At 51.8% G+C, this 27,137-nt stretch overlaps 2 protein-coding genes across 5 annotated transcripts; both read right to left on the bottom strand.

The window, feature by feature from the left end:
* Positions 1-1,941: 1,941 nt before the first annotated feature.
* On the bottom strand, positions 1,942-10,975 carry GSDMB (gasdermin B). The gene is given in 8 exon segments (XM_021704370.1): positions 1,942-2,080; positions 2,525-2,600; positions 2,995-3,110; positions 3,157-3,319; positions 3,738-3,763; positions 5,022-5,167; positions 6,826-6,997; positions 10,734-10,975. Coding segments are annotated over 8 exon segments (1,080 nt in total).
* Positions 10,976-14,142: 3,167 nt separating this feature from the next.
* ORMDL3 (ORMDL sphingolipid biosynthesis regulator 3) lies at positions 14,143-20,723 on the bottom strand. Of its 4 annotated transcripts, XM_021704092.2 has the most exons (5): positions 20,597-20,677; positions 20,014-20,096; positions 17,082-17,281; positions 16,209-16,360; positions 14,143-15,794 (listed from the first exon to the last, which is right to left on the bottom strand). In XM_021704092.2, exons 3-5 carry the CDS (start codon positions 17,253-17,255, stop codon positions 15,659-15,661), a joined length of 462 nt encoding a protein of 153 aa, XP_021559767.1. In that variant the 5' UTR covers positions 17,256-17,281; positions 20,014-20,096; positions 20,597-20,677; the 3' UTR covers positions 14,143-15,658. The 4 variants fall into 4 exon arrangements, with proteins under 4 accessions (XP_021559767.1, XP_021559770.1, XP_021559769.1 ...); XM_021704095.2 differs by lacking the exon at positions 20,014-20,096 and having other exon boundaries at positions 20,597-20,723; XM_021704094.2 differs by lacking the exons at positions 20,014-20,096; positions 20,597-20,677 and adding an exon at positions 20,472-20,493 and having other exon boundaries at positions 17,082-17,276.
* Between the last annotated feature and the right edge of the window lie 6,414 nt (positions 20,724-27,137).

Raw genomic sequence — 27,137 nt, forward strand, 5'->3', positions numbered from 1 at the left:
CATGAAGTTAAAAACAAACTTAAAGTGCCCAGATCTTAAATGTATGGCTTATTAAATTTGTATACATGTAAACATCCACATAACCACTATCCCGATCAAGTTACAAAGTATTTCCAATTCCCCAGAAGATTCCCTGCTGGCCCTTCCAGCCAGTACTGCCACCGCTATTCTGACTTCTACCACTATCATTTAGTTTTGCTTGGTTTTCACTTCATTTACATGGAATTATACACTATGTACTTTCTTTAACTTTTTTTTTATTGATATATAATATAGTGAAGTATACTGATTTAAATGTTAGCACAATCAGTCTTTATATATTTCCAGAACCCCAGAAGATTCCCTTATGCCTCTTCTCAGTTAAGACTATTCAAACACTAAGATAACCACTATTTTGAGTTCTACCACCATTACTTAGTTTTCCCTGCTCTTGAGCCTCATATAATGGAATCATACAGTATTGTGGTGGTCATGGAGGATTTTCTTTAAGAGAACCTGCTGCAGGAAGCACAGTTGACTAAGAGCCTCTACCTGCTGCCTTGTAGATCTCCCTCCTGAGATCAAGCTTTCCTGGGCTGCTTCTAGCCAAAGGCTGAGCATGGGGGTGGATATTAGAGCCTGGCCAATCCTGCCTGATGGGGACTCCTCCAGTAGACCACCTCTGCTCAGGTCTGAGCAAAGAGACTCTCAGAAGTGCCCTACAGTCTGAGACTCTTCCTACTCAATCCTTCCCTCCTTCTCTCCTTTCATAGGTTTTAGACCTGCATTGAAGCCTTGCCATTCCTGCTCCCTCGCCCTTTATTCTTCACAGGCTCTTCCCTTACTAAGACTTTTGCACATCCAATTCTATTTTGGCACCTGCCTCTCAGAGGACTCAAACATAAATATGTTCTTTTGTGTCTGGATTTATCTGCTTATCACTGTGTCTGTGAAAGTCATCCATATTGTTATGTGTAGCAGTAATTGGTTCTCTTTTCTTGCATAAATATGCCACAATATATGTATCCATCCTAAAGTTATTGGACATTTGAGTAGTGTTCAGCTTGGGGCTCTTATGCTCATGTTTTTGTATATGCGTGTCTTTTGGTGGAGACATGCACTCCTTTCTCTTGGGTATGTGCCTAGGAAGTGGAGTGGCTGGCTCATAGGCATGTGTTTAGATTTAGTAGATACTGTCAAACAATTTTCTAAAGCAGTTCACTCCCAACAGCACTTATGAGAATTCCTGTTGCATATAATATTTTTACCAATCTAAAAGAAAAAACAACTCGAGTACCAAAGACAGAAATCAAATTTGTTGTATCATCCTAGCTTCATGTTTAGATTACCATTTTAGACACTGCTTCACAGGAAGACTGTTAACGTAGCCCCAAATTGTTAACAGTGGTTATATTAGAGGAAGAAGGGGAGATCACCTTTGAATTTGAGAAATATTTGAAATACTTTACAACAAGCATATATTTCTTTTACTTTTAATTACCTTGTCTTAAAAAATATTAAAGAGAAAACATTCATGATGAGAGAACAGCAGTCTCCTCCCACACTCCCCGCTCCCCTCAGGCCCACACCTCCCGGCTTGAATGCCTTTAATTACCTTCTAGTTTCCAAAGATGTGTTAGAATCTCTTATCTGCTGCCCCGTTCTCTTTATCATTGTGGGTTTACATCTTTTCTATTGTTTTACTTTATTTAGTGAGGTTTCAAGAGGGAGAGAAAATTAATATGACCAATCTGCCACTTTTAGTCAGAAGCCCATGCATACAATCCAGGCTGATTTTTGGACATTATCATGTAGGGGAAGTGATGTATTGAAAAACAGTTGGCTGTTTGTTATAAAGACACTGTTTTGGTGATGGGGGGCGGGGCGCTGGGGGTCAGGGATGGCCTGAGAGGGGAGCACCCAGAGGCTTGTGGGGAGAATGGTTCAAGGGCTAACATACAGTTAGGAAGGCACCGAGGTCGGCTTCTCACCCAGCTGCAGCAGGAGGGAGAGAGCAACATAGAGGGCACAGAGAAGTCGTGCGTTGGGGTCCCAGCCCATATCATGGGGCTGCTCACTCCAGTTCTGCTCCAGGACAGATCTACCTGGAAAGAAACACACCAGACTGTAAAGCTAGGAACAAGGAAACATACCAGAAATGGCAAATACTTGGCCACACTTCTTAATCCTAGGTGGTGGCAGATGTAGTAATCCATTATGGCACTTTTTCCTGCAGATCCTGGAAAGCCTTATACTCTCTCAACATAGTGACAGGCACTGCTAATCAGTGTTGGCACTGCCATCCTGGGACTAACAGCTCCCCCCACCCCACCCCCACCCCCGCCCATAGGCTAGCAACAGAGTCTAAAAAGCCCACCCCAAGTTGTCTTGGAAACCAAGTGTTCCAGGGAATTGCCACAGGCCAGCTGAATGGATGCGAGCTGACAGAGAGCTATGAAGTAGGAAGAACTGTACCCTGGGACTTCTGAGTCCCTTGAGAGCACGGCCATTCACTTCTACTCTGACCCTGGCCCTCAGCCCAGGCTGTCTTACCTGGTCCTTCAACAGGGGCAGGGTCCCCTTCTCTAGGGCCTCAGCCACAAGGTGCTGCTCCTCAGACGCTCTGGAGGCAAAAAAAGAGGGTGAAGAGGGTGGCTGGCAGAGAGGAGAAGCACACAGTGGGTCGGGGCTTCAGTGTCTCATCAGACCTGGGACAAGCATCAGAAGGAGGTTCCAGAGGGCCCCTGGCAGTGATAGATGAATTATTCCAAATGGGCTCTTGCTATGGCGCCTGCTTCCCTCTTAGCCTGCAGGAGGCCAGACTGTGCCAGGAGGTAGAGGAGGCATCCCCTAATCCCTGGCCTAGGGAAAATGGCCACGTTCTAAAATGTGAAGGTCTATCATGCACAAAATGTAAAAGACAATGTATGCCCCCTTCCTCCTAGGATTTGAATCCCCACAGACCCTCTGCTCCGCAATTCCTCCACACCAGCATACAGCCACATCCCTCCTCACTAATCAAAGCATCCAGGATATCCAGAATGGATTCTGTATGTGCCTTTACCAAGAACCCAGCAGCATTGAAAAGGCTACTTATGAGAAGACCCGCTAGACCCTCCATCTCTAGATGAGTCTAGACCCAGAGATCAGAACCTCAAACACCTAGGGCCAGGAAATGGGGAAATGAGCACCAGTCCCACTTTAGCAGAGAGTGGCAACTGCCCTCTGAGGCAGCTTAGCACATCTTTTTGTTCCTTCTCAGTCAGATCCTACAGGCCTCTCACCATGTCCTGCTCCTTCTTCTTCATGTTTCTGAAATCCTCTAAACTCAAGGACTTCCCTGTAGAGACAGCAATTAAGAGTTCGACTTACCCTTGGGGCGCCTCGGTGGCTCAGTCGGTTAAGCAGCTGCCTTTGGCTCAGGTCATGATCTCAAGGTCCTGGGATCGAGCTCCACGTCAGGCTCTGTGCTCAGTACAGAGTCTGTTTCTCCCTCTCCCTCTGCTACTCCCCCTGTTCGTGTTCTTTCTCTCTCTCTCTCTCAAATAAATAAATAAAAATCTTTAAAAAAAAACTCGACTTACCCAGCCAACAAGAGTTTTTTTCCTGCCCACACCACGATTCCCACCCCCGGGTGCACCCTATTCTATTCTCAACCCTAAGAACCCTATAATTCCGGGCCATTTGTTATGCTCTTTTAAAAAACAGTATCCTTGCCCATTCTGGAAGGATGAACAGAAGGCCTAGAAGCCACTCACCTTCCGGAAAGGCTTTTGTGTTGCAAGAAACAAATTATCTAAACTAGTGCCAGAGAGAGAGAGAGAGAGAACCAGTTCTCAGAAAGACAAATTCTTTCTCTGTCTCTGTAAGTTCCTCTTTCATGTCTCTCCCCAATCCTTACACTCTGCCCCTCACCAAAACAAAAAATAAAAACAAACAAACTCAGAAAGAGATAGGCATTAACACCTCTAGCTAGGGAAGGATTTGTGTCATGGTGGGGCAAATCCTGGGTGTCTGAGCAAAGAGCCTCAGTCCTCCTACCCAGCCCTGAGCCCTCCCCCTTCCCTGGAACTTCCCCCTACCTTCAAGCTCACCAGGGCCCCTCCAGGCTGACACAGAGCCTAGCCGAACCTCCCCCCACCTCCCCTGCCCCCACCAGGCCTTGCTTACTCATTCTTCCCAGGCTGGGGAAGATGAGCTGCTTTACTCGATGGCCCAGGACCCCCTTTAGGAGGTTGGTCACTCACCTTTGGTGTTAGGAGAAAAGAGCTCATATTGATTAATCCCTAGGTGCTTTGCGTGGTTATCTTGCTAGATCTCCCAAACAATCCCTGTTTTACAGATGAGAGAACTGAGACTCAAAACAGATCAGTAGGGGCACCTGGGTGGCTCAATGGGATGAGCATCTGACTTTGGCTCAGGTCATGATCCCAGGGTCCTGGGCTCCCCCGTAGTTGGGCCCCCTGCTCCGTGGGGACTCTGCTCCTCCCTTTCCCTCTGCCCCTCCCCCTGCTCATGTGCTCATGCACGCAGGCACGTGCTCTCTCTCACTCTGTCAAATAAAATCTTAAAAAAAAAAAAGATCAGTAGGTAAGCCACTTTCACAGTGTACACAGTAGCAGAGCTGAAATATGAACCCACATCTGACCCCAAAACTCATGTCGTTTCCACTGTTGATTCAATAAATGTTTATTGAGGACCTTTTTATTCCAGGCACTGTGGCTCCTGCCTTCCTATCTCTCAGAAAAGGAGGCAGACAATAAGCAAAAAATCCCCATGTAATTATGAACCGTGAGAAACGCTGAGAAGCAAATGAAAACAGGGCATCACATGAGAGTAACAGTGGAGGGACTTAGCAATGCCACACACACTTTCTTGGAGCAAGAAGAGAAGGCCTAAGAAGGCCAAGGAGCAGCTGAGATTGCTCAGGGAGGTCTGGAAGAAGAGCTGAAGAGCCTGAGGTCTGGGCTGGCATCCCCTGACCTACCATGGGTGGGTCAAGGCTTGGTTTGCTCGCAGGCCCTGCCCCCCAGGGTCCTAACCTTGCGTTCACCCGGCTCCACAACGTACACAGCCATTCACTTTTCAGGGTTTCCTTCCTTGCCATCTCCAGAATCTCTGTCACCAGATACAGGTCTGCTCTCATTCTCCAGATTGATTGCAACAAAGTGGGGAGTCTTCTCCTCAGCTTCCTGGAGGGAGCAGAGGGGGGGACTAGAGCTCAGGATCCCAGGAGCCCCACCTACCAGTGACATTTCTCCCTCTCCTTCAATTAGTTCCTATTTGAGATGGAGTGTCTCTGAGGCTGGAAAACCAAGGCAGATGGCACCCCATCATAGTTCACTGTACCCATGGGGCAAGGAAGTGGGAAGTGGGAAGGGAACTCAGTAGCATCTCTGGAAGATTATAGTGTGCCAGCACCATGAGATACTCCCCACATCGTTTCGCTGCCCCCTCACCTCAATTCTATGATGTAGGCAGAACTGCACCCATTTCTCATGAGGAAATTGAGGCCTAGAGACAGGTAGTGAATGGTCCAGGGTCACACAGCTAATAAGTGTAGAGTTGGAATTCAAACCCTAGTCTGTATGAGTCCAAAGCATGGGCCCTTCCCATGGCACTGAGACATGCATTTTCGCAGGTCATAACACCCACTTCTCTGAGATGGGGCTCCAATTCCTCACATTGGTCCCTGGGACCTGGCCACACTATCCACAGCCTTGGGCTCCAGAAGACATCTTTGATTCCATAAGGATATAAAAATAGCTTGATGGAACGTCATCCAAATTCGCAACCAAAAGACCCTCAAGGAAGACCTACATCCTTGCCTCTGCTAAACTCCCTCTACCTAATAACCTCCCCCCAATTCTTTATACACACACCACAGAGCCTCATTCTAGAAACAACAGGCATTCTAGAAAAAAACTGAGCTCCCTTAGAAAAACTCCAAAGACCCCTCCCCAGCAACACTATGGTAGGGAGGGGTAGTTCAAAGGACCAGTAAAATTTCAGTGTAAGTCTTTCACTTTTTAACTAAAAAAGGAAAACAAAAGGCATCACCGCACTCAAGGAGGGCTAGCCCTGAGCAAGGTTGAGTCTCACCACTCTCAAGGAGGGCTAGCCCTGGAGCAAGGTTGAGTCTCCTCCCTTGAGCTGCTCCACAGTTTCCGACAACTTCAGCAGGGAAAGAAAACACCCACACCAACAACAAAGTCCCTGCTGAGGGGGAAGCCTGGTGATGTCCCTGTAAGTCCCTTGGAAGCACCATGCCCAGGGCCATCAGAACCTCTGTGGCGCTCGGGGCTGGGGTGGTGGCACTTTCTGTGCAGGAAACATACTGTGCAGGGTGCTTTGATTTCATTGCACTTCGTTTCGGCTGTCTTACTGAGCACCTACTGCGTGCTGGGGATAAACACAGCGGTTAGTAAAGCCAGTCCCGCCCGGTCGCAAGCTGTTCGTACTCCACCGAGGGAGGCGGCATGGCTTGCCACAGGCGGAGTGCCCTGCACAAAGCACAGATCTGGGCAACTCAGTAGGAGAACAAAGGAGAGTGGCCTCTTGAAACCAGCAGGTTTTGGTCCAAGTCGGAGGAATCAATCACCCTGGAGGCTAGCAGGATGCGAGTGAGTTGGGGGTGTCTGAAGGTTTCCTGGAGGCTGATGCAGGAAGAATGAGAAGGCTTCCTGAAGGGGGAAGAAGATGGCAGGCTTGAGTGAGGAGCGGGCTCAGGGAGGGTTGGGAGTAGGGTGTGAGGGTCTGCACCGGCCAGGACACCTCCACCTCAGATGCCCTCGGTGCTCCAAATGGGCGCTCCCCTTCTTCCTCCCCACGCTGCCCAACTCCAGCCTCCCAGTGCTCAAGAGAATCCAGATATTGTTGGGGTATCCGGGGCTCCAATATCTTGACTCTCTGCTTGTGGGACCTGTGGAAGGCCCCTACAGTTGTTATTTCTTTGGGCAATTTCACTGTCAACATTCCCTTTGAGTCTACCATGTCCAGAACTTGGAACTCAGCCTTTGGAGTTTTCTGGAAAGAGAAGGGTAAAGGTCATGCTGAGGCTGACCCAAAAGATCTCTCTCCAGAAAAGCCTCCCTGGAGCAGCCCCACCCTGGGCTCCCCTCCACAATCCCCTTCCCTTCTGAGCCACCTCCAGCTGCGGCTCCCAGGAAACACTGTGGTCACCAGGAGTCATCACGGGGTCACACAATCCCGAGTTTGAACCTCTTCTGCCACCTTCTTACCAAATGACCTTGGATAAGTCACTCTCACTCTTTGAATCTGTTTCTTCATCCATAGAAGCAGAATACTAATAGTACCTACTTCCTGAACTTGAGGAAATTAAATAAAACAATGCAGTTAAGCACTTACTAGCAAAATGCCTTGCAAACATACTAAATGCTCAATAAATGTGAGCCAGTCGTATTTAACTATTTAAGAGGCTGAAATGAGACAAGGAAAAGTAAAGCTAAAGAATTAGGAGTTGGGCAATAGGAACTAAGCAGAGTCTAGTCTCTGGCGTTTGTACGAACCTGTGCAGGTATGAAGTCAAGCAATTCTGGAAAGTCACTCATCCGTGCGGACTCTGCCCAGACGGATGAGGCCCTTCCATAAGGGCCTGGCTTACCAGGCCTAGCGCTTTCTCTAAAACCACCCAGATGCGAACGTACAGAGGAGGAAGAGCTTCTACTGCTAGGTTGGGGGGTGGGGGGCAGGGCTGGATCTCCATAGAAACATGCATTTTGGAACTGGTGGAAACGTGACAGAACTGGAAACAGTGCCTCAAATCAGTCCTATGTGTGTGACTCTAACATCCGGGCCCATTTGTTTCTTGAGCAATGTACCAGTCTGCATGTACCTTGTCCAAGAGGAAAGAGAAATGAACCATTACGCACAAAAACAGTATAGTATGGAGAAGGGGGAGAAAGGCTAACTTTACAGGAGAGAGACTTTAGATAAACACCACGTCAGCCAGGTGACCAAGGTCAACACCAACAGTGATCAGTCATGTTGATAGCACATCCCCTTGCTATGACGCAGTGCGAATGGCACTTTACCTCTATGGTCTCCCTCCCCAAAACCCATTGCCTCCGTTTAGCCGTGAGAAAAAAACATCAAGCAAGGGCACCTGGGTGGCTCAGTCGTTAAGCGTCTGCCTTCGGCTCAGGTCATGGTCCCAGGGTCCTGGGATCGAGCCCCGCATCGGGCTCCCTGCTCGGCGGGAAGCCTGCTTCTCCCTCTCCCACTCCCCCTGCTTGTGTTCCCTCTCTTGCTGGGTCTCTCTGTCAAATAAATAAATAAAAATCTTTAAAAAGGGGGTGCCTGGGTGGCTCAGTCGTTAAGCGTCTGCCTTCAGCTCAGGTCATGGTCCCAGGGTCCTGGGATCGAGGCCCGCATCAGCCTCCCTGCTCGGCAGGAAGCCTGCTTCTCCCTCTCCCACTCCCCCTGCTTGCGTTCCCTCTCTCGCTGTGTCTCTCTGTCAAATGAATAAATAAAATCTTAAAAAAAAAATCAAGCAAATTCCAGTAGACAAGCATCCTGCAATATCCCTGACCAGTCCTCCCGAAAACTGTCAAGGTCATCAAAAATAAGGAAAGCCTGAGGAATTGTCAGAGCCAAGAGAAGCCTCAGGAGATAAGATAACTAAAGGTAATGTGGTATCGTGGATGAGATCTTGGAACAGAAAAAGGATATTAGGTAAGAACCAAGATAACCAGAGTGAAGTATGTGGACTTTAGTTAACGGGAACACGAAACAAAACACAAACCTATGCACACTTTAACCATACCATCAGCACCATATAGTTAAAAAATAAATAACCTTTCATTTGTAAGGATTTTTTTTTTTTTAAGTTTGGTTTCACCTCTGCCTCTGAATTTTTTATGCAAACAGACAAGACTTTCCCTTAAAGGAAGTTAACTGACTTAGTTGATTTTTGTTGCGTACTTAACGCTTTCCCCTGTCCATGGGGAGTCATGGCAAAACATCCGAATCCTAGTTTAAAGTTTTTTTTTTCTGTTTTCAATGAACTGGTCATTTAGCAAACTGGTTTTTGGTTTTTGGGTTTTTTTTGTGTTTTTTTTTTTTTTGAGAACCAGCTTTTAGTAAATTGCCTCTTGGCAATTTGCTTCTCAGAGAATTAACTCAGAGTCTTTGAAAAATGATAACCTTGAAGTTTGCCTGAAGCCCCTCGCTTTCTTAACGAAACTCCACTTGTGGAAAGGCCCACCGCCTCCAAGTAATCTGGGCCCTGCTCTTGGTGACGTAACGGCAGTACCTGGCAAATGGCAGGTGCTCTGAAACTGTGCAGTGGTGCTCTTCAGGTTCTTTTCCATCTCTTGGTGAGATCCAGAGGGGCTGTAGCAGAGATGTGTGAGCCGGAAAAGTCCTCACCCTCAGGTGTGAGACACTGAAGTAAGTCTCCCAGTGAGGGTTCAACAGCACTTACCCTGGGGCTTCTGAAATCCAAAAAAACTGAGTTGGGAGGCAGGGGAATGGAACAGACTCCTCTATAAATCCTGCAAGTCCTTAGGGAGCCCTGGTCACCTACTCAGTCATGATCTCCGGGGAATAGGAGGGGTAACAACCAGCAGCAGAAGGATGGGGCTGAACTATGACTGCATGCTCCTTCTGCACAGCCACTGTGATAAATGATTTACCTAATTTGTCTCATTTGATTTTTGCAAGTCTTCTCAATTTGACAGATGAGGAAACAGACTTAGAGGGAGAAAGCAACTTGTCCAGGGGTCACCCAGCTGGTAGAAGGCAGAGCCAGGCTTAGAAACCAGGTGCTCTCGGCTCTAAGGCCTGTGTCCCTTCTTTTTTTTTTTTTTAAGATTTTATTTATTTATTTGAGAGAGAGAGAGAATGAGAGGGAGCACATGAGAGGGGGGAGGGTCAGAGGGAGAAGCAGACTCCCTGCTGAGCAGGGAGCCTGATGCGGGACTCGATCCAAGGACTCCAGGATCATGACCTGAGCCAAAGGCAGTCGCTTAACCAACTGAGCCACCCAGGCGCCCAGGCCTGTGTCCCTTCTTAACCACTAAGCAAACTGCCTCTGTTTATTTATCCATCTAAATGATAAACATATAAACACACCAGAAGACCTCAGCTAATTTAAAAGTGAATTTTTTTTTTTTAAGATTTTATTTATTTATTTGAGAGAGAGAATGAGAGAGAGAGAGCACAAAACGGGGGAGGGTCAGAGGGAGAAGCAGACTCCCTGCTAAGCAGGGAGTCCGATGTGGGACTCGATCCCGGGACTCCAGGATCATGACCTGAGCCGAAGGCAGTTGCGTAACCAACTGAGCCACCCAGGTGCCCTAAAAGTGAATTATTTACAAAGGGGAAAACATGGGAAAGGAAGACAATTTAGGAATAATTTCCAATAAAAATAAATTTCCACTAAAGGAACAGGGGAAAGTTCCTTTCTCCCCATGCATATTTTTTTGTGCATATTTTTTTTAAGATTTTATTAATTTATTTGATAGAGAGACAGCGAGAGAGGGAATACAAGCAGGGGGAGTGGGAGAGAGAGAAGCAGACTCCCTGCTAAGCAGGGAGCCCGATGCGGGGCTCGATCCCAGGACCCCGGGATCATGACCTGAGCCAAAGGCAGACGCTTAACGACTAAGCCACCCAGGCGCCCCTTGTGCATTTCTTTTGTGCATTTTTTCAAGTTTTTATTTAATTCCAGTTAGTTAACATCTTTTGTGCATTTCTTAAACATGTGCATGGCCATCTCTTACTCCTCATACTGACCTTGGGGCCCAGAACCCAGCTTATCAAACAGCCCTTTGCCCTTCCCTCTCTCCAGTATGTCCTCCAGGGTGAGGTCTGTCCTGTGGTACTGGTGCCCCCAGAAATTTCTCCTCCCCCTCACCAGAGAGCAGCAGTGAAATCTGTCAGCATCAAGGATGCTTCTGACAGCAATCATATCCCCTCCAGCATCCATCTCTTGGACCACAACTCCTGTGATTTCCTCAAATACGCTCCACATTGTGCCTGGACCAACTGGAGAAAAAGAAGCTAATATCAGTTTTGGAGGAGGGGGATATTGGTTCAGGTTTTTAAATCTACCTTTGGCAGCCTGGGCTCAATGAAGACCCAAAGTTCTAGAACAATCAGGACTTGGAATTATTTGCCTTCCCTGTTTCTAGACAGTGAGGTGGTCACTACACACTAAGGAGGGTGACCATCACAAATGTTAGATTCTCCTCTGTCCTTTAGAGAACACTTCTGGAGGAAAGATGAAGCAGTGATTACCCCAAATGGAAAGGAGAGCGAGACCTATTTTCTGCCATCTCCCACAGCCGAGTTGCCCCTTTGCTCAGAGGGGCCTGAGGGGTAGGAAGGCAGGCTCACCATCTTCCAGCTAGAGCCCCACCAGTGTTGATGAACAGAGGACCCAGGAAGGGGTGCCATACCTCACATTGCCAACCCCAATGATTACTTCTTCCCTTGGCTCTGACTCCTGGGCTTCCCTCCCTTGCTGTATTCTGCAAGTCAGTGGGATGGGTGTTCTTACCAACCGTTTCCCAATGAGATAGTGGTAAGTCGGCCTCAGAAGGAAGCAAGAGACAAAGGATGGAGTTTAAGAGTGGCTTGGGGGTGGGTGCCCTGTGTAGCCCAGGTCCTGTCTCTTCAGTTACTGGTCAGCCTCTGAAGGGTTCCTTTACTCTGGGTAAAATAAAATGAATCCCAAAAGCCCACCTGGGGCATCTCCCCCACCCACTCTCCCCTTCACCCACTCCTGGTCTACAATTGGCCCCCGTACCTCTCTAGCTCCCCACGCGGGACCCTCCAAAGGCCCATTACCAGTGCAACCGGACACATACAGCTGGTCCTTCCCTGTTTCTACTCAGCAGGAGCTCTTTGTCCCCACCACACTGGACCCTTCAGGTGCTCTTACCTCCAAATCCTTCTTTTTTTTTTTTTTTTTTAAGATTTATTTATTTATTTGAGAGAGAGAGAGGCAGAGGGAGAGAGGGAATCTCAAGCAGACTCCCCAGTGAGTGTGGAGGCTGATGCAGGGTTCAGTCTCACAACCCCGAGATCATGACCTGAGCCCAAATCAAGAGTCAGATGCTTAACTGACTGAGCCACCCAGGTGTCCTGCCAAATCCTTCTCTTTCTCTCCCCTTCCTTCCCTCTGCAACTCCTTCCTCTTGAGGTCTGTTTCCCTTTCTTCAGGCGCCTCTGCTTTCCTCCTGGGGCCAGGACTCCCCTCACAGGCTTTCTGGGCTCCACCTCCCCATCCTACCTACCTCTGGCCACCTTCCCTAATTCCTTCTGGCTGGCCCAGGCACCTACTCACCCATCATGGTGGCCAGCTCTCAACTCACTCCCAGCCTGGGAATTCTTCTGGGTGCCCAGAAAGGCAATGCCCAGGACCCACAGCCCCATCCCAGGGGTCACTCACCTCAGCTGCTCACCAGGAATGGCGGCCGTGAGAATCCCCTCTGTAAGATCCCTGCACAGATGCCGGCCACCGTGTCTCAGGAGGCCCTGGGAAGGGAACTGAAAGAACTGGAAAGCTGGGTAGGGCTAGGGGCCCCACCTCTCAGGCGTTCAGATAAGCCACGTTCTGGCCGGGCTGGAGGCAGATAAGGCCCGCAGTCAGAAACTCTTCCTGCCTCTTGGACTCGGCGCAGGACAGAGGGATATCTATGTATTCCCCTGGTACGTATTCGAGGTGCGTTTGGGCCGGAGAACAGTGGAGAAAGAGGCATACTGGGCCTTCAAGCGTGATCCAAGCGCCAGCAGGCGACGGCTGTGGGTGTGCCAGGGATATGAGGAGGGCGCTCGAGCCGGAACCAGCTACCAAAATGCCACGCTGTGGTGGGCAGGGCTGGAGACCGAGGGCGAGAGCCGCCAACAGCTGAGGGGAACAGGCTGGCCAGCAGGGAGGACTCGGCCTCCCTCCCGTGCTCCCACGTAGCCCTCCCGGGGATGCCTCCGCCTGTGCTCTGCGCCCATGTCCTTCTCCAGGCAGAGGCCTCCGGCCCCCACCCCCCAGTCTCAGAGACAACCACCGAGTGAGCCCGGCCTGTCTTCTGGGCCCCGCTCCGAAGCAACGTTTAAGGAGACGATTGCCGTAGTAACAACAGGAATCATACTAACATGGCCACCCCGTATGAAGTACTTACCAGGTGCCCGGTGTTGTGCTTACCCTCCCAACAGCCCCGACTCGGATTATCCTTCCAGCGCAGAGGAAGACACTGAAGCTCACAGAAGCGAGGCCACGAGGCCACTAAGTGGCAGAGCAGGATTTGACCGCAGGTCATTGTTGCTGGCCCCTCACCCTGACTGCACTCCTGCAAGTGCATGGAAGCTCCCAGGGCACCCCCACCCTCAGCACTGGGCCCAGGGGGCCGTATCGCTCCGCCCAGCGCTGCGTGGGCCTCGCTCGCTGCACTTGGGCAAAGACCCCGCGCTCCTCCCGGCACCCACTCCAAGGACACTGACGCTGGCCCAGAGCCAGAGAGGGGCCCAGACTGCCCGGGGCGGCTCCTCCCTTCTACCTAGCACCTGGTTCTGCAGAGAGAGTGTACAATGAAAGGCCCAGAAGCCCAAAGATCGGAGTTCCCTCACTAAAGGGCTCCCTCCTTTCCTGGCCCTGAGAGCCTAAACAAGTCTTGGAGGCTTACCTCCTCCCTCCCCAACCCCCCCACTCACACTCGGGGGGAGGGAGAGGAGGCACCAGTTCCCCTGAAGGCAGAAAGGCCAGGAGGAAATGCAGTCCTCCCAGGGAGGGAGCACTGAGGGAAGAGAAGTGAGAACGGGGAAGGCATCCTGAGGGAAGGACTGGGCACCCCTCGGGACTCCGGCTTCATTCACGAGTCACTGATCCCCTTCCTGGCCATGACAACCCGGCGCAGCCAGCCCCAGGAGACCAGAGGTGTAAGTTCAGACAGAGGAACCGGCAAGAAGGTCAGAGAGCAGAACCCTGCCCTCTGGCCTGCAGCTGCCTCCGCCAGTTCCCTCCCAGCCCCTCCGACTGGCTCTGCCCGGGAGGGCGGCAGCAGGAAGAGCCGCAGCCCCAGAGCCCCGGCCGCCATCTAGGCAGAGGGTCCCGATGCTCGCACACTGGCCTCAGCAGGAGCTGTGGCCCAATCTCCTGCCCCCTCCCCGGGGGCCCTCCAGGAAGCAGCCAGACTCGGGGGAAACAGAAACACATTGTCCTTTATTCGCGTTTCTCAGAATACTGTACAAAGGGAGTAAAAATCCTATTCACACATTGCTTAGAAAGATTTTGAGGTGAAAGTTCCCTATGATACATGGGGTGGGGAGCAGAGGAACCAGGAGGCAGGAAACGGGACCAATGACCTCCCCTCCTCCCTCAGGGCCCTGGGAGGGGGGGGCATGGGCACCCACACCTTTTCAAAAGTAACACAGACCCTGGTCGGATCAGGCAGGGGAGAAAGCAGCCCCTCTCCAGCCCACACTCAGGCCCCTGCCCCACATCTCCCGCCCCCAGGTGAGGAGACAGCGCCCGCAGGTCACTCCTGGCTCCTTCCGCTACCCTGCCTGGGCGGGGACCATTCTGTGGCCCATGCCCCCCGTTTGGGGGTGCCCCCAGAGCCCCACAGGTACACGCCACACAAGAGGCCCTGCACCAGCTCCAGTCTGCATGAGGAGGTTACGAGGCGGAGGATGCAGAAGGGCCCTACCACTCATCACATGTCCCAGTTTCCCCCCGCCCCTCACACCACCACACAAGGCAGTGTCAAACTGGACCAGTGCTACCGATGACTCACAGGCCTCTTCCACCCCTCCCCACCCCTCACACTAACGCGGGAGCTCTAAACCCCCCACAGCCTCCTGTCCTATTACCACCAGGCTGTGGGGAAATCTCTGAGCCTGCCCCATCCTGTCCACTTCCCAAAGCCTGAGGTTAGGTCTGGCTTCTATCCCCATCCTCCTCCCTCACACCGATCTCTGCTGCTGTGTGGCCCCTTCTTGCATGTCTCAGTTCTCCATCCCCACCCCTGCCCCAGCCGCCCTCCCCACCTCCACCAGGGCCAAGATGAGAGCGGACGCAGCCCCCTCACCTCTGGGACCAGGCCATCCCCACCCAGCCCCACCATCCCTCTCCTCACCCTCCCCACTCCAATCCAGTACCCAGGGAGGGTGGTAGGGGAGCTGCCAAAAGCATGAGACTTGCAAAGGACAGTTCTCCACCCAGAGGGATGAGGCACCGTCATGCGCCTGCTTTCATATATATGAGCACACACTGAGTGTCACCCTAAAGACTTAAGAATTAAAGTGAAACCATCCAGAAGCTGTACCGTCCCCCCTGCTCCCCTTGCAGGGGTTAAAGTGCTTTAGCAGTCTGAGGATGAGCAAGTGAGCAGGGGATTTCTCTTGTCCCAACCTCACAGGTCTGCATTCAGCCGGCAGCCCAGCCCATTCCATGACTGCCCCCACGAAGTCTCTATCCAAAAGGCAAAAGGAAAAGATCAAAAAAATCAGAAAGGGTCAGAGACCTGGGGGGGGCCCACCCGAATCCCACTACAAGCTACTTCAAGTCGGCTACCAGGGGAAGTGAGGGGGGGGAACTAGGGCCCAGAGGCTCGACCCCCATCTCTAGCAGGATCCAGAGGCTCCTTCCGTCTTCAGCATCACAGCACAGTCTTCTACTCCTCCCCCCGCCAACCAGACAGGGGAAGGGGCTGTGCCCTCAGTACTTATTGATTCCAAAAATCCGGACTCCGTGGAGCTGGGGCAGCTTGGGGATGAGCACACTCATCAAGGACACAGTGTTGAGGATGAAATGGATCTGGTCATACTTGGTATAGAAGCTGGTGAGGAAGTACCTGGGTGGGAAGGTTGGGAAGAGGCATAAGACTCTGTTTGGAGGACCCCTCCTCCCTCACTCCTGGGTGGGGAGTGGCAGATCCCTGATAGCTGAGGAGTTATGGGAAAGACCCCCAGAACAGAAGCAGGGTGGCAAGATCACCCCATTAAAGAGGTCCCTCCCAGCCCAGTCCCCTTGCTTGACCCCAGGTCTGTGCGCTTACATCACCGGCAGGCAGAAAGGCCCATTTGGTGAAAGACAGGGTCAGGGAGGCACAAGGCCTGAGCCCAGCAGAGGACCCGGGGATACTCCAAAGTCCCTTCCTCCGCCCATGCCAAAAGCCAGAGCCGGGGCAGGTTTAAGCCTGGCAGGGCCCAGGGTTCCCCAGGCCCCGGCCTGCCTGCTGGCGTCCTTCTCTACTGAAGGCACTCACAGCACAATGGGTGTGATGGTTAAGAACTTCCGAGACGCTGTGAACTGGACCCCATAGTCCATCTGCTCCCAGTGGGTTAGCAACCTCGCCTTGCCCTGGTCCGGAGTCTCGAAGGGTGTCCCCTTCACCGTGTGCAGGAAGATGTACATGCCCTGGAGGGAGGGGCCTTCGTTAGAGGACACAAAAAGCAGAAGGCCCTCCAGCTCAGCTCCTCCACCCCAAAAAAGTGGGCTCCGGGTTATGTGGAGCTGCCCTCTGAGGGGCAGAGGGCTGTGGGCTGGAGGTCAGGATGGAGCAGCTGGGAGCCTGGCAGGAGACAGAGGGGACCCACAGGGTGAGAGGGCAGGCCTGGCATGAGGATAAGGCATGGGGAGAACTTAGCTGCAGAAATGCCCCTCTGGCCCCATGTGAGCTGCCCTGTGCCAGAGAGCTGGGCACGAGCGGATGGCCCCTGCTTGCCTGCCAGAGTACAAGCTAGCAAGCAGGGGCTGAGGGAGCAGAGGGGCTGGAGTAGAAGATGGCTGGAGATCTGGCCTCGGGAGAGGGGCATTTCTGTGCCAGGCTAGGCGCCTGGGTCCTGGGGACTCTCTGGAGCCCTTAGTTCAGCTCCTAGTGGCCCTCCCTCCAGGTCCCCAAGCCACCCCGTGCTGGAGATGTGCACAAATCTGCAGGTCGTCATCCTCAGAGTGCACGCGGCTGGAACCCAGAAGTCGGGAGGAGGCAGAGATGAGCGATGCATCCGGGCTCCGGTGACAGATGTTGTCAGCACGTCACCCTGACATCTGGCCCACGTCTGGGGGGGGCTCCTCCGACTCCTCAGCCCCACCAAAGAGCAGCCCACATGGCCTGGGAAGGCAGCAGGCAGACCCTCACCATGTTGTGGATGAGGTTGGTGAGGGTCCAGACAACAGGGACGCTGACAAAGGGGATGCTGAGCAGCACGACATGGAGGAGCCCGATGGCCAGCACGTAGGACAGCCAGATGCCGCGGCTGTTCATCACCCGCGTGTTGGGGTTCACCTCACTGTGTGCCGTGCCCACATTCATCCTGCCGCCCCTCTCGTGCCACTGCTCTGCAAACAAGCAGCACAGGTGAGACAGGTCACACCACTTTCCCTGCCCCCTCACGCCGCCCAAATCCCTCAGGGAGGGAGGCTCTGCTCTCCCCAAGAACTCCGGGCAGTTCGGCTTTGATTCTCAAGCAAGGAGGCCCAAGAAAGGCTGTGCGGACTTAACTCCATTCATTTCCCACCGCTCTCAACTGGGATAAACACCACCGGGCCGCCCCACACTGCCCCACACTGCCGGATGGTGCCCCTCCATGCACTGGGACCGCCTGGGTGGAGAGGTCATCAAGAGGCATCCAGCCCAGAGCAAAGAAACCACCGCCTGTTCCCCAATCTCATCTTCCAGAACATTCCCATGAGGGTCCTCTTCCCACAAGGTCCAGGGGCGGGGAGAAGAGGCCTGTCCCCTCAGAATCACACAACATAATCCCTCTGGACTATCTTGCTGAGGGCCTGATAGGCGGCATCTCCTAACTCTGAGCTCCCCGCACCATTAGAATGAACAAAAGGGGGTGGGGCCCGTGAGAACAGGCAGCAGGAGATGCAATATATAGGGGTCATTGCTTCTACTCTCTCCCCTAATTCTCCAATCCTGGATTTCTCCCAACCCTGATCCAGGAGAACTGACAGAGTGGAAAGAGGGAGAGAGGGAAGAAAAGAGAAGACAACAGACTACGGACAACCTCTGCCCAGACTTGGAGGCCTCTTTCTTGGTGACACAAAACAACCCAGGCAAGATGTTTTATCCTTTTGACAGCCACTCAGGCTAACCCTTGTGATGCCACCCACTCTGCTGCCAAACCACCAGTGCCCTTTTCCCCCCCCATCGGAGGGGCAAGGATGGAGAACGCGGCCAACGTCTACAGCTCCCACGAGTCGCTGAAATCCACATCAACACGCCCCTCCCAAGGACACAAAAACCACCCCTGCGGCCTGTCTCCTGCCCCCTTTCCTCTCTGCCTGGCCCAGCCTCACCTCAGCCTCTTTCCCCAGCACCTGCACCATGCTTTCCATTGCCCACCTCCGGTGGCAGAAGTCCTGCAGCAGGAGGAACCAGGAGGGCTGCCCTTGATGCCCCAGAAACAATGCAACCCAGTTGCATTTCTGGATCCACAAAAGGAGGGGAATGAGCAGCCCCTTGTCTAGAGCTCGGCTGTCCCCAGATCCCCAAGGGCCCTGGAAGCAGCAGGAGGTGGGAACAGACTGCCTTTGTACTGGCTCACCTCCCTAGGTGAGGGCGGGTCCTGCCTGATAAAGATCTTAGGTCATCACCATGGAAACAACCCTATCTTTCCTGGGGGTGCAGAAAGGGGTCCCAGATGGGGGTATCCGGAAAGTACACAGAAGGCCATTTCCCTCACCCTGCTGCAACAACCCCCCTCAGATTCCGCTGCTATCTATCTCTGGCTAGGATCACAGCCAAGCCTGTGTGGGAGCCAGGATTCTCAAGGATCGGTTCCTTACTTCCAGAATAATGAGAACAAATTTCCTCTTCTCAGGGAGCTCTAGGCTAAGAGACCTCAGGGGAAATGTGACCCACAACACACCTTCCCAACATGCAAACATGCGTGAGATGGCCCAGGGTGCATCCCAGAAGTAATGCTCCTGGGGCCCATCAGCTCAGCCCATTAGGCCGGATAATTGGGCCTAACAGAAACCCAAGGAACTAGAAAACCAGGACTGGCTCGGTTATTTACCTTCCCAGGGCCTTGGAGCTTCAGTTGCCCTAACACGGCTCCTGGGACACTACTACGCAAAAGCCTGGGGCAGTGGGGAGCTGGCTAAGAAGTAAGGCCTCTGAAGGACTTACTACTAAGGAGAGAGGCAGAGCTCCCCAAGTCTGACCAGAAACTGCTGTCCCTCCCCATTTCTCCCTAACCTAGATAAACAAAGGTGTAGGAGTGCAGAGACCTGTAGCCGTCCCTGGTATTTTGTCTAGCAGTACCAAGGGCTTTGCTGAATCCCAGATCATCCTACACTTCTTTCTTGCTGAGACAGGGCATCCAATGAAGATCAATGAGTCTAGGAGGGGCCTAGACTTAGGACCTAACTGGTACCCTCGGAAGCATCTTCCTGAAGACCGAACACTAGTTGCCCTGACAGCAGAAATCCCAGAAGACCCCCCAAAAGACAGAAGAAATCAAGAAACTAAGAAAACGACTGGCAGCCAGAAAGCACTCCTAAGAGGTTTGTGTGACTAAGGGTACATATCACTTCCATTAGTAAAACAAAACTAAACAAAAAACCCAATTGCCCCTCGCCCAGAGGGAAGAAATGGGGAGAAGAGCCTGGCAGAGGCAGAGTGAGTCTACAGCCGCTGAGGCTGAAAAGTTCTGTTGCCCTAGCTGGCAGGGGGCTGCCCTGGCAGTGCCTGATGTGCTTTCATAACCTGCCTCAAACCAAAGCCTGTAGCAACTCCGTTCTGCTAACTACTTTCTTGCTGGTAGCTCTTTTCTACTCCTTCCCTCCCTTCCCCCCCTTGGCTCTGCACACAAATATCCCTGCCCAACCTGTCAATCTGGCACCTAAGCCTGGGCCACAGTGCGCCCCAGGACATCTGCCAGGTGAGCGCTTCCCATTCTTTCCCCCAAGTAAGGGCAGCCCTTTAAGCAGCAAACCTTTTGCCTTCTAGAGGAGGAGCACAAAACATCCAAGCCCAACGGGGAGACCCTGGCAGCATTCCACAATGCCATTTTCATCGGGCCCACCGCCCAACCCGCAGGGCCACAGTCGCTCACCTCTCAGCTCGGGCCCTGCCTCCCGGACTCGCGAGGGCCGTGGGAATGGAAAGACGGCGAGTACCGGGGCGAACCCCCACTAGCTGGGGAAGAGAGTGGAACGAGGAGGTGGAGTCTACGCTATTGTTGGGATTTTCGGCGCGGAACCTCAAGCCGAAGAGGGGCCTCCCGCTCCGCTCCCCAGCCTGGGACCTCGCACTCGGAGCCCGGCCAGCCCAGCCCGGCCCGGCCCGGCCCGGCCCGAAGCCCCACCCCCACCTCCACGCGTTCACCCAGCCCTGGAGGCGGCCAAACCTTTATCCCCGAAGCCAAGCCTCTCCCCGTCCCCTCCCCCGGCCCGAGCACTCCTCCCGACACCCTAGACTCGGTCTCCCCCCGCCCCCGCCACTTTCCTCTGTGGGCATCCCTTCGGCTGATGCACCCCCTCGACTGATGCACCTCCTCCCACCTCCGCTCACCCTGCCCAGGTCCCCTTCAGCCCGGGGCGCTTGCCCAGCAGACCCCACCTTCTTTCCCGCCCCGCCTCTAGCCCCAAGAGGAGGCTCCCGGTTCGGCCACCCCGAAGCCGCTAGCCCGGACTCACCGGACAGGGCCGGCGGTCTAGGGCCCAGGAGGGGTGCCCGGGGGCCGGGGCCGCTGCTGCTCCAGCAGCTGTAACAACCCGCGGCGGCAGCCACCCCGCTGGCAGCTCCGGCCGAATCAGCGCCCCGCGCCAGCCCCCATAACGTCACTGCCCGGCGCCGGCCCGCCAGGTGCCTCCTGGGAGTTGTAGTTTCTTCCTTTGCCCGCGAACGGGCCCTCCCGGTGCCTCCTGGGAGTTGTAGTTTTCTCCCCCCTGCTGCAGTCTTGGCCTCGCTGGAGCCGCAAGGCCAGACGTTTCAATAGCAAGCGAAACTAACATCAGATGGTACTGCTTTGGCGTGTAACAATTCCTGCTTTTGCGTCCGCGCGCTTCAAGTGCGGTTTACTCTTGCCTGGTTTTGAGATCAGGAAATTCAGTTTTAAGTGACTTGCCATAGGTCCCTGCTTGGGTCCCAGCATGGGCCAAAACCCGGAGATTCTGACCCCACGTCAGAGTTTTTTCATACACCTCGCTGGCTCTGCCCTGGCCATATATTGGCTCCACGAGAAACAGCCTAGCCGGGTCCCTTGCCCCGGCAGGCCCTCCTGGAAGCTGGCTTCTCACAACGTTGGTTAGGAGCAGAGTCTGGAGGGCAGAGAATGCAGCCTATGGACAGCATTTGTCCAGAGGCTGGCTACCCTTCAGTTAACTTGAGCCAGGCTGCCAGCCCACATCCTCAGCCACCCCACATTAGGCTTCAGAAGAGGCCACGTGTCTTGGGAAGACTCCATGATAAATCGTTAGGAGCCTGAATTCTAGTCCCAGGTCAGCCTGTGTGGCTTTGGGTGGGAGGCTCCACCTCTCTGGGCCACAATTTTCTCGGCTGCATGCCCCATAGTCAAGGGCACAGATTTTATTGCCAGGCCAGCATAACACAGGCAATCCTTCACCAGCAGTGTGACCCCAAGCAAATAACTTGTCTTAATCTCCAATTCCACATCTATGAAACCCTGTCTCCAAGGTTGTGCAAATTCAAAAGAATGTAGGTAAAGCACCTGTTGCGTTGTAGGAAGCTATTCTGTAGGAGGTTGAACTAAATGGCCCTGAGGTCTCCTGGGTCAGTCCCACTCTCCATGTCACCAAAAAGGCCTTGTTTGAGTCATTTTCACTGCCCCCACCCAGCTTCTAAGTCCACTCTGAACCGCAGGGCTGGAAGAGCAGGGTCAGATGACGTCATGACACGCCAGCCTGACTGGCTGTAAGCACACCCTAATTGGATGTGAGGGGCCAGAAAGGAGAATGCTGGCCCAGGGAAACTGGGGAGCACTTCCCTGAGACCTCACCTGCCCTTCCCCAAGCGACTGCCAGGAAACAGTCATCACAAAGCTGGAGGGGGGCCCCCAGAGGCACCTAGTGGGAAGCAAGTGGATATCTGAACCACTCAGAACAGAACAGGAAGCTTCTCAAATATTTCCAGGGCCAATGGCCAAAGAGCACTCAACCCAAGACTTAAATAATCACCCCAGAGTCTGAAAAAGTTCTACCTTATACAAAAGTTTCTCCTGCTTCGTGGGAGCCCCTTTTTTGTAGTCAGCCTTCTGAAGACATAAGCAAACAACTGAGTGTTGGCCTTTCTACAGAAACCTCCCAGCATTGAGGCAAAAAAGATGTCTTATTTTTTCCAAAGTGAGCCTGCTTGATTCTTTTGACTCTTCTCTGGAATTCTTCCATCGTCCCTCAAGTTGATCGAGCTCTCTGGATCTTTGCCAGTTTCTTCACATCTCTGTGAAGTTCAAAGACCGAGACTGGATCCACGTCTCAAATAAGGGCCTGACTAATGCATAGTCTAACGGAAAGATTACCCGACATGCCATGCCCTATTAATAACTCCTGTTATCGAGTTGTTGTTTTTTTTTTTCACAGTGGGAATGAACAGAGTTCTGACTCACTCTAGGTCTGTGGTAAATTGTAGATCCCTTTTTGCTTAATTTAGCCTGAGTCCCTGTCATCATCTTTCTCCTTCTTTAGCTCTCTGCCTTCGTAATTACCCTGTCTTTACCAAACATCCTTCAGCCATGAATAGGCCTAAGTACTGTTCAGAATGAGTGACAGCACTCTTATGTGGTGCTGGGGAATGCACAACCCCTTGAACAAACAACCGGTAATATGTGCCAAGAGGCTGAAAAGTCACTCGGACCTTAGAGGCATGATTACATTTCTGGTAGCATATTCTAAGGAAGTATACCCCATGTTCATTCCTGCGTTGTTGTTTTTTTATAAGAGTGGAAAACAGAAAGCAACCTAAATGCCCAAGAAAAATACTATGGAGGGGTGCCTGGGTGGCTCAGTCGGTTAAGCGTCTGCCTTTGGCTCAGGTCATGATCCCAGGGTCCTGGGATCGAGCCCTGCATTGGGTTCCCTGCTCAGCAGGGAGCCTGCTTCTCCCTTTCCCTCTGCCGCTCCCCCTGCTTATGCGCTCTCTCTTTCTGTCTCTCTCTCTCTCTCTGTGTCAAATAAATAAATAAATAAAATCTTAAAAAAAAAAAAGAAAAATAGTATTTCCACTGGATGGCATAGTGTGGTTATGGCACAGTTAGTGGATCTGGAAAACCATGGGGCAGTATGGAAAAACGTTTGCTAGGTTATATGAAAAGATCAGGGGGGAAAAAATAGCATGAGTGTTCCCTGGGGATGCAGTCAGCAAAATCTAGGGAAAAAAAACTAGAACAAACATCCAATCCCTTAACAAATAAGTTAGAAGGGAAAAAGGAGAGGGAAAGACAGAGTAAAACAAATTAAGCAATATATCAACCAAAGGCCATATTTGGATCCTGATTCAAGCAAACTAACTTTAAAAAAAAAAAGATTTTATTAAGTTATCAGGGAAGTTTGAGTACTGATACTTAATATTGATGATATTAAGGAATAATAATTTTTAAGGCATGATATGGCCTTGTGGTGATTTTTCTAAATAAAAAGTCTTCCTTTTCTTTTGGAGATATATACTAAAATATATGTGGAGGAAATGAGTGATGACTGGATTTGTTTCAAAATAATCTGGGCTTATGGACTTGGGGGGATACAAGAAACAAGATGGGGGCGCCTGGGTGGCTCAGTTGGTTAAGCAACTGCCTTCGGCTCAGGTCATGATCCTGGAGTCCCGGGATCGAGTCCCGCATCGGGCTCCCTGCTCAGCGGGGAGTCTGCTTCTCCCTCTGACCCTCCCTCCTCTCATGCTCTCTCTCTCTCATTCTCTCTCTCAAATAAATAAATAAAATCTTTAAAAAAAAAAAAGAAACAAGATGGGCCATGAGATAATTATTGACACCGAGAGATGGGGACATGAGATTCCTTATATTATTTTTTCTACCACTTTATGTTTGAAACTGTCCGTAATAAAAGCTTTTATAGGGTCACCTGGATGGCTCAGTCGTTAAGCGCCTGCCTTCGCTCAGGGCTCCCTGCTCAGTAGGAAGCCTGCTTATCCCTCTCCCACTCCCCCTGCTTATGTTCCTACTCTCGCTGTGTCTCTCTCTGTCAAATAAATAAATAAAATCTTTAAAAAAAAAAGAATAAAAATAAAAAATAAAAGCTTTTATAAACCTGCATATGCAGTAACGGCGATGATAAGAAAAAACAGAGCAACACCGTTAGACCCTGGCACCAGACTGCCAGGGTTCAACAACCAGCTCCTGTACTTACCGGCTGTGTGACCTTAGGGAGGTCACTGAACCTCTCTGTGTTTCAGTTACCACGTTTCTAAATGGAGAGGGGGATGATCATGATCACGCCCACCTCATGTCCCTGTGAGGATTAAATGGCTCTATCAATGTGAAGCACTTCGAGCAATTCCTGGCACCTAGTAAGTGCTCTGTGTTACCTTTTATTAATCCAGTCTACATTTGAATGATGTTTGAGCATCTACTTTACTAGGCCGTGGAAATCCGACAAAATAAAAACAGATCTTGTGTTAAGGTGGAGGGGTTGGGGGCAATCTCCTTCATGCTCTAGTTTCAAACTTTGTGTAATGTGAGATTATGAGTTTTCAATTTTTAATGAATGTGCTTGTATTTTGAAAACAGAGGAAGCCACTCTCAGAGGCTCTCCTGCTCTCTGGGAGCTCCTTAGTCTGCTGAGATAGACACATTCCCCAGCCTTGGTGTTTCCATCTGGCAGGGTGGCGAGGCCTCTGCTTGCCACAGATAGAAGCGTGTGGGCCAAGATAGCAAACATGGGCGGGGTCATAAGCTGGGAACGCATTCCCGAGATGATGGCAGTGGTGGGAAGTGAGGAGGTGGGGCGTCAAGAAACAGAGCCCCTTTCCCTGACCGCTGGGGGACGGGGGGAAGCAGGGTGCCCCTCCAATCCTACTACCCCCTCCTCCCCTCCAATTCATTCTTTTACCCCCCTGCTTCCCCTACCTCACCTCCCTCCTTCCTGAAGGAAGGTCACACTTAGACCAAGTGCAAAGAAGAAAAGAGCTGTTTAGTTCATTGGCAGTGGGGTTTGGGTTTGGGTGGGGGGCACCCCAGGCCTGGGGTGGCAGCGGTGGGGAGGGGGGCAGTGATGCTAAGCAGACAAAGAAGCACTGAGTGAGAGCTACTGAGCTGGTGAGAAACAGGGAGCATTGCCAGGGGGGCCTTGCTCTCCGCCCAGCACCCAGCCCTGGGGTTGGCTATTTGGGGCTGGACCCGGCCAGGGCCTCCAGGCCCAGAGCCAAGGCCTGGGAACCAGAACCTCCGTCTGAGAACCAAGAGCAGGGCTGTTCTTTAGACACCCCTCTATCTGCATATTCTTTGATATGGACCATTGACATTTTCTCCCCTGGGAAAAAAGTAGGCTAGACAACTGCGAATATTACAGAGCAAAAGGACAACAGATGGGGAAACTGTGGCTTTAAGAAGAAGTCCCCTAGTGCATCCCAACGGCATTACTACCTCTAGTAGGCCCTACCTCTCTAGAAATCCTGGGGTGGCCACTGCCCCAGATCACCTTCCTCTCCTGTCTAATGCCCACTCCTTCAGCAGTAATAACAACAGCTAACTTATGCAGTGATTGCTGTGTTCCAGGTATTGGGCAAAGGGCTTCACGTGTATAAGCTCTTTTAATCTTTAAAACGCCCTGTGCGGTAGGTATTTTTATTGTCCTGACTTTAAAATGGGAAAATTGCAGTACAGAGAGTTTAAATATTCTGCCCAAGGTCACACAGCTAAGGAAGCAGCATTTCTCCCCAAATCCATTCCCGGCCACATACCTCCCGTCCACTGTGTGCCTCATGTTCCCATAGGTGCCTTGTGAAGACTTCTATCTGCACTGAGGGCACTATATTTCAGTTATCTGCCAAACACCCGCTTCCCCTGCTAGGCTGCTGGCTCTGTGTCTTACTCATATGCATTTCCTCCACACAGTGGGTTCTCAGTGAATGTTAGCAGAAGGATAGAACTGACCCGCACATCCCAGATACACCCTCTCTGAGCTCCTAACCATTCTCAGAACACACCTTGTTCTTTCTGGCTCTTACCTTAGTCTGCAGTGCTTTTTCCTCCTAGCCTTTTCCATTTGGTAGACTCCTATTCATCCCTCAAGGCTATCCCTGACGTGTCACCTTCTCTGTGAAGCCTTCTCCAACTGCCGAGGCAGAGTCTACTGCTCAGACCTCCGCGTTCCTCTGACCTCTGCAAATACCCCAGCTAGAGCCCACCCCATGGCTATCAGGTGCACAAATCTGGCTTCATCTATTGTCTGGGGGACATTTTACCTCTCTCTGCATCCCCGATGTCTAAGAGGCCCAGGAGGTATGAGTTGGACAAACAAAAGATGGATGGGTATACACCCCCTTTGTCATTTCCCATGAGGAACTTTCCAGCAAAGGTCTTTCCTGCCCCTCCTGCCTAAACTGCTCAGTAAACTGGCATTAGATGAGTCCCTGGCTGACACAATGGGTAAAGTAGCTAGCCTTCCTCCTTTCCTTTTAATTATCCCTCTCTATCCAGGCTGGATGTGGGAGACTTCCACTTCAGGGAGGTAGGGACCTGAAGGCCTACTTTCTCTCCTCCAAGGTCACATCTTAGAGGCATGGAGTTACTGCCCTTGAAGGGAGGAGCTAGGACTCAGCTCAACCAGAGTGGGTGTCTCTCCTGGGCCCCGCACTTGGGAGCCAGGCCCTGCCATACCTCAACTTCTTCCCTGCCCCACCATAATAGACACACTGAACATCAGGCTGGAAGGGATCTCAGAGAACATGAGGTCCAGAGAACCAAAGGTCCAAGGGGATTGGAGAGGGATGCAGCCAATGGCAAAAGTGGTCTTGGGCCCGGCCCAAGGGTTTTCCCATGTACACCATAAGCCACGGCAAAGAATGGAACACCCCAGTCATAGTTCCTTCAGTCCTGCACCATAGCTTCCACTCAGGCCTTTACCACGTCCCACCTGGACTGTCCCAGTAACTGGTCTTTCTTCCACCAATACATCCTCCACACGACCAGAAAGTGATCGGAACATCAAAGCTAATCTTAAAACCCTGCATCCACCAGCCACTAAATCAAATCCCAATTCTTACATG

Source organism: Neomonachus schauinslandi, chromosome 15 (assembly GCF_002201575.2).
Source record: "Neomonachus schauinslandi chromosome 15, ASM220157v2, whole genome shotgun sequence".
Taxonomy (NCBI): domain Eukaryota; kingdom Metazoa; phylum Chordata; class Mammalia; order Carnivora; family Phocidae; genus Neomonachus; species Neomonachus schauinslandi.